The sequence below is a fragment of the Cnephaeus nilssonii genome (genome assembly GCF_951640355.1).
Source record: "Cnephaeus nilssonii genome assembly, chromosome: 5".
Taxonomy (NCBI): domain Eukaryota; kingdom Metazoa; phylum Chordata; class Mammalia; order Chiroptera; family Vespertilionidae; genus Cnephaeus; species Cnephaeus nilssonii.
The window spans coordinates 107,602,883-107,623,565 of record NC_137076.1 but is presented as its reverse complement, the minus strand read 5'-3'; the positions used below and the strand labels follow the sequence as shown (position 1 = coordinate 107,623,565).

At 54.9% G+C, this 20,683-nt stretch overlaps 1 protein-coding gene across 1 annotated transcript in view; it reads left to right on the top strand.

The window, feature by feature from the left end:
* SDK1 (sidekick cell adhesion molecule 1) overlaps positions 1 to 20,683 on the top strand; it is a 591,771-nt gene that overhangs the window by 247,168 nt on the left and 323,920 nt on the right. The window contains exon 2 of the mRNA XM_079771197.1: positions 15,352 to 15,511. Coding sequence (XP_079627323.1) covers positions 15,352 to 15,511 — 160 coding nt within the window. The remainder of the gene's footprint in view (positions 1 to 15,351; positions 15,512 to 20,683) is intronic.

Sequence of the window (20,683 nt, the reverse complement as noted above, 5' to 3'; positions counted from 1 at the left end):
GGTAGGCATCTGGGGGTCAGCCCAGGCCCGGGACAAAGTGTGAGGCACTGATTTACCTACATTTCCCCGGCCCCTGTTCTGAGCGGCCCCGATACAGGCCGCACCCAGGCTGTTGGGTCCTCTACAGAAATGAGCGCCTGCGTTCCACCGTCGGTGGAAGTTACAGTTTTGAAACTGCAAAGGCCTGTGCATCCCTCTCGGCTCTATTTTTGGAAGAAACGCAGGAAGCACTTCAGCCGGCTTACTGCCTGTGGAGTGAGGAATTTCTTCGTATTTGACTGACCACCTGCTGATAATTTATTTCCTTTGAGCTCCTCAAGTCATTACAAGAATCACCCAACAGTTTGAAATCGAAATGATGTCTTACTATAAAATGTCAGCCATGTAGCGTAAAAATATTACACACCATTAAAAAAATAATTGCCACCCCCTCTTACATCGAAACGGTTCAGAACCACAGGGCCCTGCGGAAGGAGGAGTGTTCGAGGTTCAAGCCTCGCCCCGTGGAGAAACTGTAATGAAAGGTCCCTGCAGTTGTAACCGCTCACCGCCCTCCTCTCCGCCCCGGCCATCCCGACACCGAGGGAGGCCGCCTGCGCCTGCTGCCTGCGGGGCTGTGTGTCCGGGGCTGGTTCCATCCTCCATGGGGCTGGCTCCATCCTCCTGTGCTTATCTGTCCTGTTGCCTTTCGGAGCGCCGCGGCCCTGCAGCCCTCGCACAGCGCAGCAGGCGGGTGGAGCCTGCGGACTCCCGCTGCGCGGCCCTGTCTGGGTAAATGTCACCGCTTTCAGCAACGAAGACCTCGGCTAAATTGCAGCTCCACAAGCAGCGTGGATGCGTCTTGCACATTTTATCTGACAGTGGGGAAGCATGTGTTTGCTGTGGGTCTGAAGCGCCCGGGGCGGTGGCTTTTTAATGCGTCTCTAGGACTCGCCTTGCGGGGAAGGGGAGCAGGGGCTGGCGGGCGAGTGATCCCGGAGTCTGCCCCCGGCCTCCTCCGCTCCGGGCTTGCGGGGGGCGGGCTGAGAGTGCACCTGGGAACGGATAGCTCACCCTGAGGACTGCTGCCTGCCCGAGGGGGCCGCAGAGACCGCTGCCTGACTGCTGGGAGCCCCCGCCTGTGACCCCGAGCCAGGCTCAGGTGCCATTTAAAGCGCTTGTTCAGCGAAGGCCTGTTTCTGGGCGCGAAGAACGTCCTTAAGAAGGAATGCCTCTTCCCTCCGCACCTCGGGGCTGGCACAGGGCACTGGCCTCTCATTTCCACCCGCCCCCTGCCCCGCCTCCCCTCCTCCTGGGAGGAGGTGCCCGGAGACATTCCCAAGGCCATCCCCCCCTGCAAGGGCCCTGCCCCGGGGTCAGCCCCCTTCTCAAACTGTGCTTCCCTCGGGACCGCGGACTGCACACGCGCAGCCCTCCCGGTGTCACCCTGTCTGTTTGCAAGAAAACGCGGAGATGCTGCCTGGTGCTGCCTCCCCGCCCTGTTCCCAGTCGCTGGGTCCGCCCGGCGGCGCCCCGTCCAGAGGAAGGTCCCCGGGCAACGAGGGAAGCCTCTTCACTTCCAAGAACGATGCCCACACGTAAGCCAGCTGTCCTCCATGCTGGTTGTCCCAGCTTTGGGGGCTGTCATGACGGATCCTGATGTCAACATCTGGCACAGGTCCTTGTGCGAACGCAAGTCTTCGTTTCTCTGGGGTCGGTGCTCCCACGCGGCGTGGCCGGGCTGTGTGGCGGGTACGTGTTCGGGCCAGCAGACCGCACGCCTTCCGAGGGGCTGTGCTGCTTGACCCATCCACCCACAGCCATGTCCGGGGACCCGGACCGTGTCCCACATCCTCAGCATTCGGTATTTGCCACTGTCTTGAAGGTTAGTCGTTCTGAGAAGTGTGTGCTGGTAACTCCTGGGGGTGAATTGGCATTTCTCCGGCGGGTCAGGGTGTGGCCATCTCTTCCTGCGTGTGCTCCCATCTGCAGATCCTCCTCACTGAAGAGCTGTTCGCATCTTTGCCTGTTTGGCTGTTCATTGTGTGCTGTTGGTTTCTGAGGGTTCTTCATACATTTTGGATTCTAGTTCTTTTTCAGATAGGTGATTCGGACATATTTCCTCCTAATCTGTGCTTATCTTTCCATCCTTTTCACAGGGACTCTTGTAGAACACAAGTTTTAAACTTTGATAAGGTTCAATTTGTAGTTTTTCTGTCTTTTTAAAAAATATATTTTTATTAATTTAAGAGAGGAAGGGAGAGGGGGAGAGAGCGAGAGAAACATCAATGATGAGAAAGAATCATCGATGAGATGCCTCTTGCATGCTCCACGCTGGGGGTTGAGCCTGCAACCCGGGCATGTGCCCCAACCGGGCATTGAACCGTGACCTTCTGGTTCATAGGTCGGCACTCAACCACTGAGCCACGCAGGCCTGGCTAATTTTGTGTTTTATGTACTGTAGTTTTGATGTCAGTCTGAGACTTTTTGCTTACCTTTAGATGCCAGAGATTTTCAGGATAAAACTAGGCTCAAAAAATGAGTTGGGAAATGTTTCTTTATTTTTATTTTTAATTGTGTAAAATTGATATGAATTCTTTACGTGCTCGATAAAATTCTCCAATGAAATTATTTGGGTCTGGAGATTTCTCTTTCAGGAACTCTCTTTTTTCTTTTTTTAAATCCTCACCCTCAGGTATGTTCCCATGGACTCTACTTAGACAGGAAGGAGAGGGAGAAAGAGGGAAAGAAACATTGATATGAGAGAGAAACATCCATCAGTTGCCTCCTGCAAGCATCCCGACCAGGGATCAAACCTGCTACCTGGGCATGTGTTCTGACCGGTAATCGAACCCGAGACCTTTAGGAGTGTGGGATGACACTCCATCCAAGTGAGCCACCCCGGCTAGAGCTGCGGGAGCTTTTAATGACAAATTTAACTTCTTTAATGGGTTATGGACTATTCAGGCCGTCTACCTATTTTGATCTTGCTAGAGGTTTGTCAGTTGTATTTTTTCCTCGAATAATCAGCTTTTTGATCCATTGATTTTCTGTATTGCTTCTCTTTTTTCAACTTTATTGATTCTGCTTCATTATTATTTTCCTTCAGCTTGCTTTGGGTTTAATCTTGATTGTTTTTCTTTTTCTGAGTTAGGAAGTAAGGGTATTCTTTTTCCTCCTCTCTGATGTAAACTTTTAGTGCTATAAATTTTCCTCTCAGCACTGCTTTAGCTGTGTCCACCTATTTTGATACATGTATTTTCACTTTCATTCAATTCTATGTAGTTTTTAATTTCCTTTCAGACTTTCTCTTTGCCTGGGAATATTTAAAACCTTGTTTACAGATGTTTGAAGATTTTTCTGTTGTCTTTTTGTTACTGATTTCTAGTTTGATGATTCTCATGGTCAGAGGATACATTCTGTATGGATTCACTTCTTTTAAATGTGTTGAGGTTTGTTTTTAGGTCAGGAACATATAATTTCAAGTGCTTACATGCAAAACCATGTGGCAATCTAGTTGTTTTTTATTAAGCCACTCTTTTAGGTATTTTTGTTTAGGATACTATACTTATTTTTCAAGAACACCTGGATGTGTTCCTCAAAAGCTCCACACACTAAAATAACAGAACTTACAGGGAAAATAGGGTTAGGAGCAGAACACCCAAAACATTCGGGATTTTGCAACCAGGGCACCAATAAAAACTAACACTCCTAGTAACTTTCTTCATCGATTTGCTATTTTGATAAAAATGGAAAAGTCTTCTGAATTTGTTTACCTGAACTTATCTCCATGGCGACATATCGTGGGAAGTAAAGTGGGTCCTGAGGGTCCTAAACCAGGCACTGCTTGCACGAAACTCACCAACGGGCTTCTTTGATTTTCGGGCAGTTGTGTTGGTTGTTATCATTGTTGTTAATTGTTTCCTTTTAATTTTCAGACTTACTTTTTAATACATGACAAAAATTATCTATGATTGCATGATAACATTAATATGCTGGGCAAAATCATGTCTAAATGAATACCACTTTCATGCTGTACTAGTATCAGCTTTCTGTTTATCAACCACATTTGACATAATGTGGGTAAAAGAAATCAGAGCTTTAGCAAGACTCAGTGTACTGTGTATTTTCTGTGTTTGTTTACTATTGATCTCTCTAAACTAGAATATATACTACATGAAGATAAGATTTTTGTTTTGCTTTTAATTCACATCTGTATTTCCATCTCATAGGTGGGGTGCCACTTAAAGTATTTGTTGAATGAAAAAAAAAAACACACCCATATAATTAAATCAATACTTAGCTCTGGCTGGCATGGCTCAGTGGTTATAGTGCTGGCCTGAGCACTTGAAGGGTCGAAGGTTCAATTCCTGGATTGCAGGTTAGATCAGTCACCCCGGTTGGGAGCATGTGGAAGACAACCAGTCAATGTGTCTCTCTCACGTCGATGTTTCTCTCTCCCTCCTCCCCTCCCTCCCTTCCTTCCACTCTTTCAAAAAAAATTAATGGAAACATTTCCTCAGGTACGGATTAACAAAACAAAATAAAAAAAATCAATATTTAGACTTCTCAGAAATTCTGAAATAATTGAAAATATGAACACCTGTTTTTTGTTGGTTGTTGTTTTTTTTAAATTGAATAATTCCTTTGGCTTAATCGCTTACATTTAAGACTATAACCTGATCTGTGTTATGTAGAAGGCCAAAAGTAGATGTGTTTTGAATGAAGCTCAAGATTCAACATTCTATAAGAAGGTGCAATGTTGTTCTATGAACATATCCTAATATATAAAACGCCAGGGGTTGCCGAAACCGGTTTGGCTCAGTGGATAGAGCGTCGGCCTGCGGACTGAAAGGTCCCAGGTTCGATTCCAGTCAAGGGCATGTACCAGTGGGGGTTGTGCAAGAGGCAGCTGATCGATGTTTGTCTATCATCGATATTTCTAACTCTCTATCCCTCTCTCTTCCTCTCTGTGAAAAATCAATAAAATATATTAAAAAAAAAAAAAAGCCAGGGGTTGTCACGACCGAAACAACTGGATGGACAACTGAATGTGGGGTGACCAGGTCGGCAGGGGGGGCAGTGAGGGACGACCAAACCACTGAACAGCAGGCTGTGTGGGGCGACCAGGTTAGCTTGGGGGCAACCAGGCTGGAAGGGGGCGCAGTAAGGGGCAACCAGGCCGGCGGGGGGCAGGCAGTGAGGGGCGAACAGGCCGGCAGGGGTAGCAGTGATGGGCGATCAAGCCGGCAGGCAGGTGAGCAGTTAGGAGCCAGGGGTCCAGGATTGTGAGAGGGATGTCCGACTGCCGGTTTAGGACTGATCCCTGGATTGGGCCTAAACCGGCAGTCAGACATCCCCCGAGGAGTCCCGGATTGGAGAGGGTACAGGCTGGGCTGAGGGGACCCCCCCTCCATGCACGAATTTCATGCACCGGGCCTCTAGTGTTTTAATAAAAGCTAACGTGTCTATTGAGCTTCGGCAGTAGGCCCGTGCTGCGCACTTGGCACACATCAGCTGGTTTAACGCTGTGACAGTCTCCGGGGTGGCAGTTCGCCGTGTGCTCGGAGGATCTCCTTTAGTTCTTGAAACGGAGACCCTTCCAGGGGTCCGAAGGCCGGTCATTTCACAATGACACTGGGATGTGTTCGCTGGATCTTACTGACGACACACAGCGATCCTGGAAAGCTCCCGGGCCGCGGGCAGGTATAACCTTGGCAGCGGTGCCAAACTCTCCTCGCCGGCGTGGTCCTCTCCCCACCACACACGGCAGTTAAATTCCCGAGAAAATCCTGGATGGACGAAGTAGTAAACATAATTGGCTTGGCTAAATGCTGACTCTAATGCACACCTTCCTAACGTCCTGTGTTGAAAATGGAGTCATGTACCCCCTGCTGCTGCACACGGGAGCGTGAGGGCTGTCCTGAGGCCACGTCCTCCGAGCGGAGGTGCCTGCGAACGGCTGCTTTTCCCATGGCGCCCGTTCTTTGTTGTTTTGTTTTGTTAATCCTCACCCGAGGTTGTTTTTCCGTTGATTTTTAGAGAGAGTAGAAGGGAGGGGGAAAGACACAGAGAGAGGAACATCAATGCAAAAGGGACACATTGATTGGTTGCCTCCCACACATGCTCTGAGCAAGACCGGGATAGAGCCTGCAACCTAGGTATGTGCCTTTGACTGGAATCGAACCCGGGGCCCTTCCGTCCGAGGCCCGACGCTCTGTCCACTGAGCCACACCAGCTGGAACGCACGGCACCCATTCTTACTTGAAGTAGCGATTCGTAGACACAAATTCAGAGTTAGGTGTTAGCACTTTCTTGAAAACGATGAACATAACGTTGTGCCACCGAAAACAATTGACAGTATTTGTTCCGACGAGTGAAAATCGAGCTCGTAAGAAAAATCAGAATTTCGGAAACCATCTATGTGCCCCTGAGCTTGACGGCGTCCCGTTCGCTGAGGACGTTCATAGGCAGCAGCATTCGCACGTGGTGTGTTTTCCTGCGCCATGAAATGTGTCAGCATGGGAGGAGCAGCCTGAGTCCGGGAACCAGCCCGCGTGTGTGTGTGTGTGTGTGTGTGTGTGTGTGTGTGTGTGTGTGTGGAGGAGCCATTTAAATGCGAGCGAGGCCACGGGCTGCGGGGAGAGAGCCCGGCCCTGCACCGCCCGCCCGCGGGGCAGGTTCCTGCGGCCACGAGCCTTCAGGACCCGCCGCTCGTGCCGTGCCGGTCCGTAAGCGTCACGTGATCGGGAAAGGCTGGTGACGCCTCCCTTTCCCACTCCATGGGGGGGGGCTGGTTATGTATTTTATATCCTCAACCACAGCCGCACGGTAGCAAAGATTAAACGCAAGCGCATAGATGGGAATCGATTATCTTTGGTTAAGCCGGGCAGTGAAGAAATCGGAAAAAAAAAAGTAAAACGCTTTTACTTTGGCTACCAACGTGCCACTCTTTTCGGTCTGTTCTGGGGGAGATAAGGTCGTTATTTTTCATAACCATGTGTTTTGTTATAACATATAATAACTTTAATGTTGTTATTTAAAAAAATTAAATATTTTAAGAGTTCTTTTACATTCTAATACGATGGAGGAAGATACAGCTCACATAAGCAGGACACTGGGTTTATCAATAATTTTTCCAGACGCTGTAAAGGGGCCCGAAGCCAGAAAGTCTGAGAGCCGCTGCTCCCCCAGACGTTGGTCTCCCTGTGTGTCCACTGGGAACCCGAGCGCAGGAGGGGGGGCGGCTCCCCAGGCTCACGGCGCTCCTCCGGGCAGAGCTGGGGCCTGGCGCAGGAGTGACCCCAGGCCGCCTGACCTCCGACTCCTTTTGTGGGAAACGTCATGGTCTGTGACTTTGCTGAACTCATCCGGCCTTACCTCGGCGACCTTGGATGTCCTTCGGGGGCTCTCCCGGTGCCCTTCCGGGTCTGGAGTGCAGCCTCCCCATGTGGACCACCCCCCCCCACCCCCGTTCTGCTTCTGTCCTTGGTGTGTGTGTGACCTCAGCTCATGTGAGCCTCTCAGCGGGGGAGGCCGATGGCACCGAGCTTCGCTCCCTGGGCTTCCGGCCGGTATTTCGCCTGAGCTGGGTTTTCAGGATTACTTGAAAGAACTATTGAACCGTAGTCAAGAAAAATGGGGTTATTCCCGAGACTCCCCTCGTACTGTGGCCGGCCATACCTTTTCACTACAAACCACAGAAACGACAACGCGGTGCGTTCCGGTTTGAAACAAGCTGTCGGGAGCGGGGAGCCCATTTCGGTTTGGAGGAGCCGGGAAGGCTTTCATCCTTCGCCTCTTCCTCTTCCTGTGGATCTAAACGCCAGCCGATGAGCCGATGAGCCGGCAGGATCACACCGTCCGCAAATGCGGCCGCTCCCGCCCCACGGCCAGCCGCGCCGCAGACTAATCTCGGGGAAGCGCGGACGGCCTCTTAGGGCACAGCCCTGGGAGGGAGGCTCACCGCGAGCTCCCCGAAACACGGTGTTAACTCGCATCGATGGCCGAGAAAACAGACAGAATCGGTGTGACGTCCCGGGCTGCCGGCACGCCTGCTGCTCCCACACACAGACCCAGAGACCAAGCAAACGCTGCGGGGGAGCGGCTCAGCCCAGAAAACGCCTCCCCGAGGAGGCCTCGGAGAGATCCAGGAACACGCCCGGCCTGCTTTCTCCCGGTGACAGAGGCGCCCTCCAGTCCCACTGAGGCGGAGAGGAGGATGGGCTTAGGGCCCGCCGCGTACCTGCCCTGCTCCCCACGCTCTGCCCCTCACCCAGCTTCGCAGGCCCTGGCACCCGCCAGGCCACCCTCATCCTCAGAGCCTCAGGGGTCCTGCAGCGCTGCCCAGTTCCACAGCCACAGGGGCAGACGGCCCGCACCCGCCCTCATTGGAATGGAGGTGTTTATCTAACAGAATTCGGTTCCCCAGGGCCGTACAGAGTGGGCGGCTCCTTAACCGGCCGCCGGAAGCCTGCGGGGGCCGCTGGAGCTAGAGCGGCACTGGGAGGGCCCTGAGCCCTGTTTCTCTAAGACTGTGGCGGCTCAGGCCCCCCGGTGCCCCTCCAGCTGCTGCCCTGGCTGCTACGTGGGCACCTCAGCCCTGGGAGCCCCACGGCCGGGAACCCCATCGAGGGCCCTGTCAGCTTCGGGCATCGCCTTGGCTCACTGACGGTCCCTCACTTCCTGGACTCTGAGTGCTCAGGCCAGAGACCAGCTGTGTCCCCGTGCCCAGCAGCCAGACCCTCCGCACCGGCGGGAGGATGCCGCAGCGCCGTCACTGTGGGGCCGGGTGGCCGGACCCTCCGCGTGGCCTCCGCTCCTGGCGAAGCTCTGCGAACGTGGAGATGGTGGCGAGGGGCTCCTGGCTGTTGGGGGGAGAGGCTGCGTGCACAGGGGGGACTCGACTCACCTCTGCTCTCCCGGTCGTGCCCACCAGCAGCTTGAGAGTGGGACCACACGACACCCCATTCCTATGTGTGCAGTCATCGTGGCTTGGTTAGTTTTATCTTTGAAATAATCCTATATAATAAAAGGCTAATATGCAAGTCAACCGAACAGCAGAATGACTGGTTGCTATGACACGCACTAACCACCAGGGGCAGACAGTCAATGTAGGAGCTGCCCCCTGGTGGTCAGTGCGCTCCCACAGGGGGAGTGCTGCTCAGCCAGAAGCCGGGCTCACGGCTGGTGAGCGCAGTGGTGGTGGCAGGAGCCTCTCCTGCCTCCACGGCAGCGCTAAGGATGTCCGACTGCCGGCTTAGGCCTGCTCTCCTCCTCCTTCTCCTCTTCTTCCTCCTCTTACTCTCCTTCTCCTTCTCTCCTTCCTCCTCCTCCTCCTCCTCTTACTCTCCTCCTCCTCCTTCTCCTCCTCCTCCTCCTCTTACTCTCCTCCTCCTCCTCCTCTTACTCTCCTCCTCCTCTTCCTCTTACTCTCCTCCTCCTCTTCTTCCTCCTCCTCCTCCTCTTACTTTCCTCCTCCTTCTCTCCTTCCTCCTTCTCCTCCTCTTACTCCTCTCCTCCTCCTCCTCCTTCTCCCAACTTCAGCCACCAAGTGCCTGCGTCTGGTTAGAGAAGTGCAGCGGAGCCAGCTTGTCCCAGAGCACAGAGGACTGTCCTGAGACAGTGTCCTCACAGGGTCATCCCGCAGCGTGAGGTGTGACCTCCCATATTTGAATATTTAACTAGAACATAGCTCATCATTCGTTTCCATTTTATCTCAGAAGTGCATTTGAAATGCACCACTGTTTTCTTTAAGAAGAGGAATATGCGTGTGATGGCAGGAGCAGTTCCCTCTGTGAGATTACATGCCCGGCTCCAGTGGGCGCACTAGTCCCCTGCCAGCAGCTGGTGTGAGTGGCCGAGTTTACCGGAAAGGGACCCGCTCCCCACACTTTCCAGGAGAGCCGCTCACAAATGATACCTCACGCCCGAGCTCTTGTTTCTCCCTGGCTTTGAGGAAGGCAGCTTTCCATTAGGGTAAGCTCATGAGCTGGGGCATGACACTGTTTGAATGTGGTATAAGAGACGTGTTGAAAGGAAGATTAGTGGTTTAACCCTTTGCACTCGCTTGCTTTTTTCTCGATTCCTTTATTCTACTCGGGATTTAATTTTTTAAATACCCCAGATTTTACAAAGCGTGGCAGTAGAATGAAAAATTGGAGTTTCTTTTCATACAAACTTATTTAATTGGATTTTTTTAATATTTCAAATTATTGATACATTCAAAGAGTATAAAAAGAGCTGCTACCGATGCTAACAGTGTCGAGTCACACTCGACATCCGAGTGCAAAAGGTTAAACCAAAAGATGAGTCGCCCGGGAAGTTCAGCTGCCGAAGAGCAGACTTGGGCACAGGAGGTCCCGCCCTGGCTGAGGCTGCCCTCCTGCTGCTGCTCTTGGGTTTCAGCCGGGCCGCCTGCGGGACGCCGGGAATGTCACCCTTCCAGACAGCGGGGTTCCTCCGCTCTGGACCTCTCGGCTGTGGTCTGGGGGCGCCCTCTGCTAAGCAGATGTGGGTTAGTCTTTCTTTATTCACCGTTGCTTTAAGATGGAGGAGGAGGGGAGCCAGTGCCCAGATGCTGGTGGCCCGGCCGCAAGCCTCTAGTTGCAGCCACAGAACAGGCGGGTCTGACGCTCACGCCTCTATGTACTCCTGTCTCTCCTGCCAGGAGCGGGTTTCTGGTGGTGGAGTCTCCAGTTTCCATGGTGAGCCAGGTAGTTATCCCACCGCGGCCCACCCTGCAGGGGGCAGGAAGCCACATGCCTCCCAGCCTCCTGTCCCGCAGCTGCCCCGCACCAGCCGGTCGTGGCTCCTTCCTAGATGAGCACAGGCAATCGCACTGGACAGGAAAGTTCAATGTATTCACGTTACCACCGAGAAACCCTGGGAGTCCATTTAGGAAAGTGACTTCTGCATCATAAAATTATAATGTTGTCTGGAGAGAACATTAAGTCCATCCCTCTCCTCTGGATGGACCTTAAATCTGTGTTAGCCAGACAGACGAGCCTCTCTCTTTCATAAATGATTTATGTTCTATTTAAAAGATTGTGAAAATGGAAATGTCACCGTTTTCCTTAGTAATTCATTCCAGGGTCTTATAATGATCATCGTAAGAATACAGAAGCAGAGTTCATCTCTGCTTATTTCTCCCAAGGAAGGAGATCTTTTCATTATTATTGGGGAAGACAAGTGTGCGCACACACACCCACTCACACACACACACACACACACACACACACACACACACACTCTGCCTCAAAGGGCAGCAGGGGGACCCCACTGGCCTTTTCCCAGGTCAGGGTCTGATGACCTTATCTCAGAAAGAACTCAATCATTTCCGTCTTTATGGGCCTTTCCAGACTTTTTTCTGAGCCACTTACAGCGCATAAAGACCACATGCTCTCACAGGGGCCGGGGCCGACGGACACTAATCCTCTGTCTCCTCCTCTCGCCTGAGCTTTGCGTGTTGCTACCGTGATGCCTTGTTTAATTGCAGGATCCACTGTCTGCTTCCGTGGTAAACAGTGCTGGGCTCGGGGAGAGAACTTACTCGGCACCTTGGCTAATCTCCGTGAAGATACCTGTGGTCATAATTTCAATGTAAACACGTAGATTCCACCCTTCCTCCTCATGTAAGTGTTAGCCTCTGCGCCAGCCATCAGGCCGCAGTCGCCGGCATCACGAGAGAGCTTGCTGGCCAGCTCTGTGCCGCTGTTCTCTGTGAGGACTTCTCCCCGGCCAGGCCCCGGTGCCCCGCGCCGTGTCCGCACAGCAGAGGCCTGCTCAGCAGGCTGCGTGTTCTGTGGAAGCGTGGACCACGGTGTCGCTCACATTCAAACCGCCGCGTCCTCTATTACATTGACGGTGCCCTGTCAATTGTAAAACCAAGTCCAAGTTCATGCGTGTCTACCTCGAAGCAAGTTTCTTTCAAAAAGACGTATTTCCTCAGACTTACTCTTGTAGGACACTGCAGCCACAGGAAGGGACATTTCTCGTTCTGTCGTCAAGCAGAGTGCAGACGGCGGGACATCCATCAAGCCTGTTGCGCCGTCGGCCTCAAGGCATCGAAGCTACAGCCGTTGCAGTTCCGCTTTATTACGCGGCTCGGGTCACCGAGTGGGTGGCTCCGCTGAAGTACATAGCAAACAGCGAAACTGGACATAGGGTGGCGAATCCAAACCTAGAAACACACGTGAGGGCTCGGAACACGTGACGTGCAGCTGAAGCAGGGGGCCCCTGGACCGGGCCGAGTTATACATCTCAGCAGCAACACCTCACGCCTCACGCCTCAGACCCAGACTGATCTCTGCGGGGCCAGTGCCTGTCTGACTCCCGTCCATGTCCAGGGCTGGCTGCAGAATCAGTGTTTATTGAACAGAAAGTTGGGCGGGTCAGAGATCTCGATCCCTCCTTACCCCCCTTCTCCCTTAACCCGTCTCCCTCACCCCCACCTTCAGTCCATCACTGCCTTTTCTTGCCCCCAAACAGTGTTTGAAAGCAGCCGTTTCTCTCCACCACCACAGCCTCTACGATTTCCTCGCCCTGACCCACATCACCCTCCAGAGCGTTCCCTGGGCCCCTGGCCTGGCCTCTTCTGGGTCCCTCCTGACCCCCTCCTTGGTGCGGCCAGAATGAGCTTTAGGGACGGCTCTGTCCAGGCTTCCTTCTGTCCCTCTAGAGTGGGGGTGGGGACCTTTTATCTGCCGAAGACCATTGTGCATTGATGACATCGTTCGAGGACCATAAAGTTATCAATGTGAACATTAGCCTGCTGCTATATTTGATCAAACATTTAATAACTCACCCCTAATGACCCGGGCAGGGCCAGACCCAATGATTTCTCGGGCCTTAGGCGGCGGCCGTTCCCAACCCCTGTTCTAGAGTAATAGCGAATCACCATCTATATATATAAAAGGCTAAGTGACCATCCGACTGGCCGGTACATATGACGCACACTGACCACTAGGGGGCAGACGCCAATGCAGGAGCTGCTGAGCTGCAGTGACTTGGCAGCGGCGGTTCTCGGGTGACGCACCCTGGAACCAGAGAGGAGGGAGTGCGGCCCCACTTCCTTTCAATGTGCACGAATCCGTGCACCGGGCCACTAGTTATAATAACATTGACAGTGCTGTTCATGAAGGCCTGTGACTAGGGCGATCATGTAACTTATTATTCACACGAGACCATGTGGAGTGTGAAGTGAGCACCACTATAAATCACCAGGGATGGCGTGGAGACCGGTTGCAGCTGGGCCCGGCTTACCTGCGCCCATCCCCACCGCCACCTGCTGGGTTTCTAGCCTTTGTACCTCCCAAGGCAGCTCACGCCCCAGGGCCTCGGCGCTTGGTTGGATCTGAGGGTCTGACTGGACTGAGCGTTTGGCTCTTGGCCGCTGCATGTGCTCAGTGACTGGGTTACATCTTCTTATTTGGGGCGGGGGGTGTCCAGGTGGGAAAGGGCAGAGGGAAGGCCCCAGGTGTGACAGGCTTTCCTGGCTTCAGAGGTAAAAAGCCAAGCGGCAGAGTGACCGTGTGAGGGGAGGGGAGGAGGCCTGGGAAGTGGACAGGGTGCAGGTGACACAGGTGTGCGCTGGGGTTCCATTAGAAAAGTGTGCAGGCATCTAATTTCCTGTGTTTTACCGATGAATAAACAGAATCCCACGCGTCCAGTCAGCGTCATGCAGGGAATTAGAGATGGCAGGAACTAGAAGCTGAGTGTCCTCTGGTCATATGTTTTTTAAAAATTATTGAAGCAGCCCTAACTGGTTTGGCTCAGTGGATGGAGCGTCGGCCTGCGGACTAAAGGGTCCCAGGTTCGATTCCAGTCAAGGGCATGTACCTTGGTTGTGGGCACATCCCCAGTGGGGGGTGTGTAGGAGGCAGCTGATCGATGTTTCTCTGTCATCAATGTCTCTAGCTCTCTATCCCTCTTCCTTCCTCTCTGTGGAAAAATCAATAAAATGTGTTAAAAAATTATTGAAGCATCTATACAAAAGTTGCACAAGTCATATATATGCATTTTCACTAAATAAGTACCCCCATGCAACCACACAGAGTAGGTCTGGCCTGTCTCCATCCGCAGCCCCCTTACGCCCCGCCCCATCCCCCAAGGTCACGCCCACCCTGACCTCTGACACCACAGGCAGTGCTGCCTGGTCTTAACTTCCCGGAACCCTGGGTGGAAGCTGTGCGGGAACTCCTTCCTGTCTGGCGTCTTTCACCCCGTGTGTCTGTGGGGCTCGCCGGCTCCGGGTCGTGTGTGGCTGTAGGTGGTCCACTCCCGCTGCCGTGTGGTATCCCTTCGTGCGAAACACACAGGTTCCCGGGGTGTCGCCGTGGCCTGTGTGCGAGCTGAGCTGGGTGCCGCATGGCGTCCTGCATGCATTAGGTTTGCTAGTTACTTTGCAAAGCCAGGGAAGGTGACGTGCGGGCGTGGCCTCCTCAGCCCAGGTGCAGCCCCCGCTGTCACGTGGAGGCCAGTGTGCCTCGTTGCCCCCTGTTGTCACGTGGAGCAGAGGGCCCGCCTGCCCCGTGGGGAAGTACGGATGAAGCCCACGTGGACTAGCCGGCGGCTCCGTCGGTGAGCGTGCAGCCATGGACCTGTCCTTACAGAGCTCCCAGGGGCTCAGATGGCCACCGTTGCTACTTTTAAAACAAGGCCCGTTTATCTTGGTTAGTTTTATTGGGGTGACGTTGGTCCACATGAACATACGGTTCGGTGCGGGTTTGTAAGGTGCAGCATCTGTTATCGCACCATGGGCCACCCCCCAGTCAGATCTCCTCCTGTGGGACCCCTTCTCCCCACCCCTCCCTCTGCAGCCACCACTCCCGTGTGTGTTCGCGAGTGTCAGTTTATGTCCCACATCTGAGTGACATCACGTGGTTCTTCGCTTTTCTGTCTGACTTCTGTCCCTCCGCACAATGTTCTCCAGGCCCATCGTGCTGTTGCAAATGTGCTGCTTCTCCTTTACGGCTGAGTGGCAGCCCGCTGTGTGTGTGGGCCACGCCTCCGCCATCCAGTCCTCTCCCGCCGCACTTTGGTGGTTTCCATGTCTTGGCCGCCGTGTATATGCCGCCGAGTACATGCCGCCGTGTATAATGCCACTGTGTTTATGCTGCTGTGTATATGCCGCCGTGTATAATGCCACCGTGTATATGCCGCCGTGTATATGCTGCCGTGTCGTGTGTATATGCCACCGTGTATATGCTGCCGTGTATCATGACGCCATGTATATGCCGCCGTGACCATAGGGGTGCATGTCTCTGCAAATAACTGAGTCGATTTAAACAAGTGATTCATTCACTGATGAACGCCATTCACATTCACGTCATTCAGTTATGTTTTTTCTCTCTCTTCTTTAAAACGCTTCAGAGGACGTTGTGCCCTATTTTAAGACGGAGCCGGGGCTGCCGCAGACGCACCTGGAGGGGAACCGCCTGGTCCTCACCTGCCTGGCCGAGGGGAGCTGGCCCCTGGAGTTCAAGTGGCTGCGCAACGACAGCGAGATCACCGCCTACAGCAGCGAGTACAGGTACCGGTGGCCTCACGCTAGGCCTCGTTGCACGCGGCTGTGTTTAGAGCATTTGCCTTGTCGGCCACGGCAGCACCGGGGTTGGCTGTACTGGAGCGGTTCTCTAACGCACCTGGGCCGAAGGGGATGGCTCTGAACCTGCACTTAGAATGGGTTCACTATGCGGACGCAGGCGGTATTGCTCACACGTAGGAAGTCGTTCATTCTGTTTGTAAAACAGCCTGGGAGTGGAGTGACCAGACCCGAAAGGAATGCAGACAGACGCCTTAGCTTAGACCTGCGTCTCCGGGCAGCGGCCCGGCTGGCAGTGTCCTGTCCGAGGAGCACACGCGTGTAAACATCTCAGACCAGAGCGTGTGCAGCTCTGAGGTCGGGAAAGCTCCTTGGGAGCTCGCGGAGCTGGGACAGGAGAGACGGAGCCACGGGAGGGTGGGCCTGCGGAGGGCGCCTGCACCCCCAGCACGTTCCCCTGTGGGTGCTGGCCCGGGGCCCCGGCCTGAGAACGATGCTGGGGACTGCGTACAGGCCGGAGGCGGGGAGCAAAGGCGGGGAGCAGAGGCGGGGAGCACAGGCGGGGAGCACAGGCGGGGAGCAGAGGCGGGGAGCAGAGGACAGGTCACGCCTGAGCTGGGGCCTCACCGGGACGGGACGGGGCAGCCGCAGCACCCGCCTGTGGCCCAGCGGGTCTCCAGGTCGATGTCTGTTCAGCCTGCATTTCTGTGTGAGGAGGGTCACTCTAGACTAGATGCTGCCCTTCTGGGGAGGACGGGCAGGTAGTGACGGCCGAAAAGTCTAAGAGGCCCCGGGCAGCGCCAGCAGCAATTCCACGCTCTCCTTCCCATGAGGCTGGAAAGAGAGTGGGCTTTCAGGGTTATTTTAAATAGAGGGAGGAGCTTCCCCAGGAGGCGTGGCCACCACTCTGTCCTCAGAGCTCCAGTAAGGCCAGCCAGGAACCACACCCTGCCTGCCCACCCCCCATCCACACCCTGCCTGCACCCCCGCGCCCCTCCATCCACACCCTGCCTGCCCACCCCCCATCCACACCCTGCCTGCACCCCCGTGCCCCCCTATCCACACCCTGCCTGCCCACCCCCCATCCACACCCTGCCTGCACCCCCGCGCCCCTCCATCCACACCCTGCCTGCCCACCCACCATCCACACCCTGCCTGCACCCCCGTGCCCCCCCATCCACACCCTGCCTGCCCCCACAGCCCCCCCTCCCCGGGATCCACACTCTGCCTGCCCCCCATCCACACCCTGCCTACCTCCCCTCCCCCCCCATCCACACCCTGCCTGCCCCCCAGGATCCACACCCTGCCCGCCCCCGGGATCCACACCCTGCCTGCCGCAGTGGGGTGTGTATTTAAAAAGTCAGTTTGAAGTCTACATGGCTACACACAGAGTAGATTTCTTACTTGACGGCAGCGTGGACGATGGTAAGATATTACATAGAAGTGGGCTCTCGGGCCCCCCTTGACCAGTCGGCAGGCCCCACGGAGGAGCAGGCGCTGGGCAGAGCTGCCTTCGGGAAAGGCACGGCCACTGGGTCCCGGGCCCGCCCTGCCCCACCCCAGCAGGCCGCACGTGCTGGTCAGTCCAGTGTGGGCCCTCCCCGCGCAGGCCTGAGCTCGGCCGCCTGTCGTCAGCGGGCCTGTCCTGTCGGTGTCTGCTCTTGGGAGCGCTTTATCCTCATGGTCAAGCTGGTTGACCCTGAGCAGACCTGGGTGTGAGTCCCGGCCCCCACAGTTGGCATGACGGGTGACCTCGGGCAGGCGCCCGCGAGCCCCTCGTTCAGTGTCCGCAGAGGGACGGTCACACCTCACTCGGCATTGTGAGCCGGAAAGGTGCTAATATGAGCCCACGGCCACCTAATAACAAAGCCAAAGCCTCGGCCACACTGTGTGTTATTGGCCACACTGTGTGTTACTGTACCGGGGCTTTCTGGGCTGGCGTTGTCGGGGGGCATAAGAAAGACAACAGTGGCCTCAGAAACGGAACCCCAGATGAGTCCCGGGCTTTCCCGCAGAGGAGGAGGGTGCAGGCACTTCTGTTCAGCTGACTGCCTGCTGACTTAGGACAAGCTATCTAACCAGTGACCTCACTTCTCTCATCTCTAAAATGGGTATCACAAAGCCCCCCTCAGAGGGTCTCCTAAAATTCAAATGGCAATGCTTTGGCGCCGCAGGCAGACAGGAATGACGTTTTAAAAGAATCCAGAGGGTTCGTCCTAATAAAAAGAAGTTGTCCGTGGACGGCCTGTCCTGGTGTCTTCACCCGAGGTCATGGCCAAGGGCAGTGGCAGACAGACTGTGTTCTGGGCCCTCGTCTCCTCTGGCTGGCGCTCTGAACCCGAGCCGCTGAGAACACGCCCGTGTGTCCTCCTGTCCGGCTTCTGCCTTCTTTCTCTCGTTTCACAACCGAGAGGCACCCGCCCCGTCCGAGTCTCCCCGCTCAAAGCCATCCCAGGGCGCCAGCCACACACACACTTCAAACCTGTGGCTTAACCCACAGCAGAGCTTTTTGCCTTTCCTGCTGCACATACTTCTCATGACTGCCAACCTGACCCTGGAAACGGGGTGCTCTGGCCAAGCCGGAGCCCCCTCGGTTCCGCCGTGCGGGTGGGCAGCCGGCGCAGCGCGGGCTTGGCTCCCCCTCGCCGGCTCTGCTCCCCAACAGTCCTCAGCCAGGCTGGCGTGCCTCAAGGAGTGTTGGACCAGCGCCCAGCGAGGAGGGCACCTGCGAGAAGTGCTGCAGGTGAGGGCACCCCGCTTCAGCAGGCGGAGCTCTTAGTCCTGCTTGGAGGCCCCACATTTACATACATTAGCATGGCACATTTACATACATTAGCATGGCTCATTTGCATACATTAGCATGGCCTAGCCGAGGTTTGTTTGAAATTTGAAACAAGTTGAGGAAGTCCTCCAGGAGCACACTGTGCCTGGTTTCAGGGCGCAGTTACAGATTGCCGGGAGGAGGGGCCAAAGCTCCCTCTGCCCCCAGGTCCTTGTTCTGTGTTGATATAGAAGGAGCGCCCCCTACAGGAAGCCTGTGCTCATGTTTCCCCAAACATTTCTGCAGAAGACACTTCCCTTAGCTTCCCAACAAAAAGAGCATTGGCTGTGAGGTCCCCGCCCCTTGTGTTACATCAGCCCTTCCTGCGGCGCCACGTGCTTGCTCCTTCCTCCCACACACTCATTCCCAGCACATGAGCTGCACCGGCCTGGTCAGGGCCTCCTCTCCTTCTTCTTCTTTAAATTCCGTCTAATCCTGTTCATTCTGGTAGCAACTAACCTGCCATTCAACGAAATGCGAAGTAATTGAAAACAGTCACTTCCATCTCACTAAGAAACACGTTTCCTTTCTACGTTTTTAATGTTTAATCATTTTTTGTCAAAGTATGTCATGCATTTATTGTGTTTTGATTAACAGTGAACATGGAACCCAGAAAAAAATTTTTTAAAAAGCACTTCCAATCTTTGGGACAAAGGGAATGCTCTTTAAATTGCTACTTCTGTGCACATTTTTATTTCCGAGAAGTAGGGTGGGCGATTGATGTGCATCCTTCGTGCATGAATCTCTGTTACATGAGGATGTTTCTGTGGGGTAAGTAGGTGTAATGCGCACCTTCAAAGAGAAAAGAGAAACCGGGGGGAAGTTGAATTGGTTAGAGTTGGTTTTGAAAAATGGGTAATGTGGCTATCAAAACCACTCCACTATTTAGAGTCCACTGGAGACATTTTAAAACAGCGGTGGAACATTCTTACTCCAAAGCGCCCAACGCTGCACGGGGCCATCGTTTTATCTGTGCAGCCATCTGAACACGGAGAGCAGTTTTGGCGTGAACTTGGAGGTGCTGGAGGAGGGAACTCTGCCCCGGCGGCTGCGCCTGCTAATCGAGGCTCTGGGGAGTCCACGGGACACCCGCATTCTGCGTGGAGCCAGGCCGAGGGGACACACTGGGGAGTCCACGGGACACCCGCATTCTGCGTGGAGCCAGGCCGAGGGGACGCACTGGGGAGTCCACGGGACACCCGCATTCTGCGTGGAGCCAGGCCGAGGGGACGCACTGGGGAGTCCACGGAGACCCGCATTCTGCGTGGAGCCAGGCCGAGGGGACGCACTGGGGAGTCCACGGGACACCCGCATTCTGCGTGGAGCCAGGCCGAGGGGACGCACTGGGGAGTCCACGGGACACCCGCATTCTGCGTGGAGCCAGGCCGAGGGGACGCACTGGGGAGTCCACGGGACACCCGCATTCTGCGTGGAGCCAGGCCGAGGGTACGCACTGGGGAGTCCACGGGAGACCGCGTTCTGCGTGGAGCCAGGCCGAGGGGACGCACTGGGGAGTCCACGGGACACCCGCATTCTGCGTGGAGCCAGGCCGAGGGGACGCACTGGGGAGTCCACGGGAGACCATGTTCTGCGTGGAGCCAGGCCGAGGGGACGCACTGGGGAGTCCATGGGAGACCGTGTTCTGCGTGGAGCCAGGCCGAGGGGACGCACTGGGAGTCCATGGGAGACCCGTGTCCTGCGTGGAGCCAGGCCGAGGGGAGTCCACGGGAGACCGCGTTCTGCGTGGAGCCAGGCCGAGGGGATGCACTGGGGAGTCCACGGGAGACCGCGTTCTGTTCCATGTGGAGCCAGGCTGAGGGGACGCACTGGGGAGTCCACGGGAGACCGCATTCTGTTCCACGTGGAGCCAGGCCGAGGGGACGAACAGACCGCGCCGCCTCCCTGGGAGCCCGCTGCCAGAGACGGGTTTCTGAAGCGATGATTTGGGCCGACGTGATGAATTGCACTCTATTCATGAGGGCTCCAGGACTGAGATGGGTTATCAAGGATCCATCGTGTTTGTCATCATTTTTTTCAAGACATAAAACCTGTCTAAAAACCTCAGGCTGGTTTTTCAAATTACTCTTTCATCGCCTTACCCCGCTCAGCACCGTCAGCGGCCAGGCGCCCACCTCCACGGCAGCTCCGCGGCCCGAATTGAAAACACACACACGGCGCCTTCCGAAAATGGTGACTGTTCCTGCCTGACATGGATGCCGACCCCACCCCCACACTCGGTGTCAGTGATGAAAATGCTAACCCTGTAAAAGAGAAAATAATGTAAATCCGCGTGTGCAGCTTTGACAAAAGATAGCATTTTCTTGGCTGCTTGCATTACG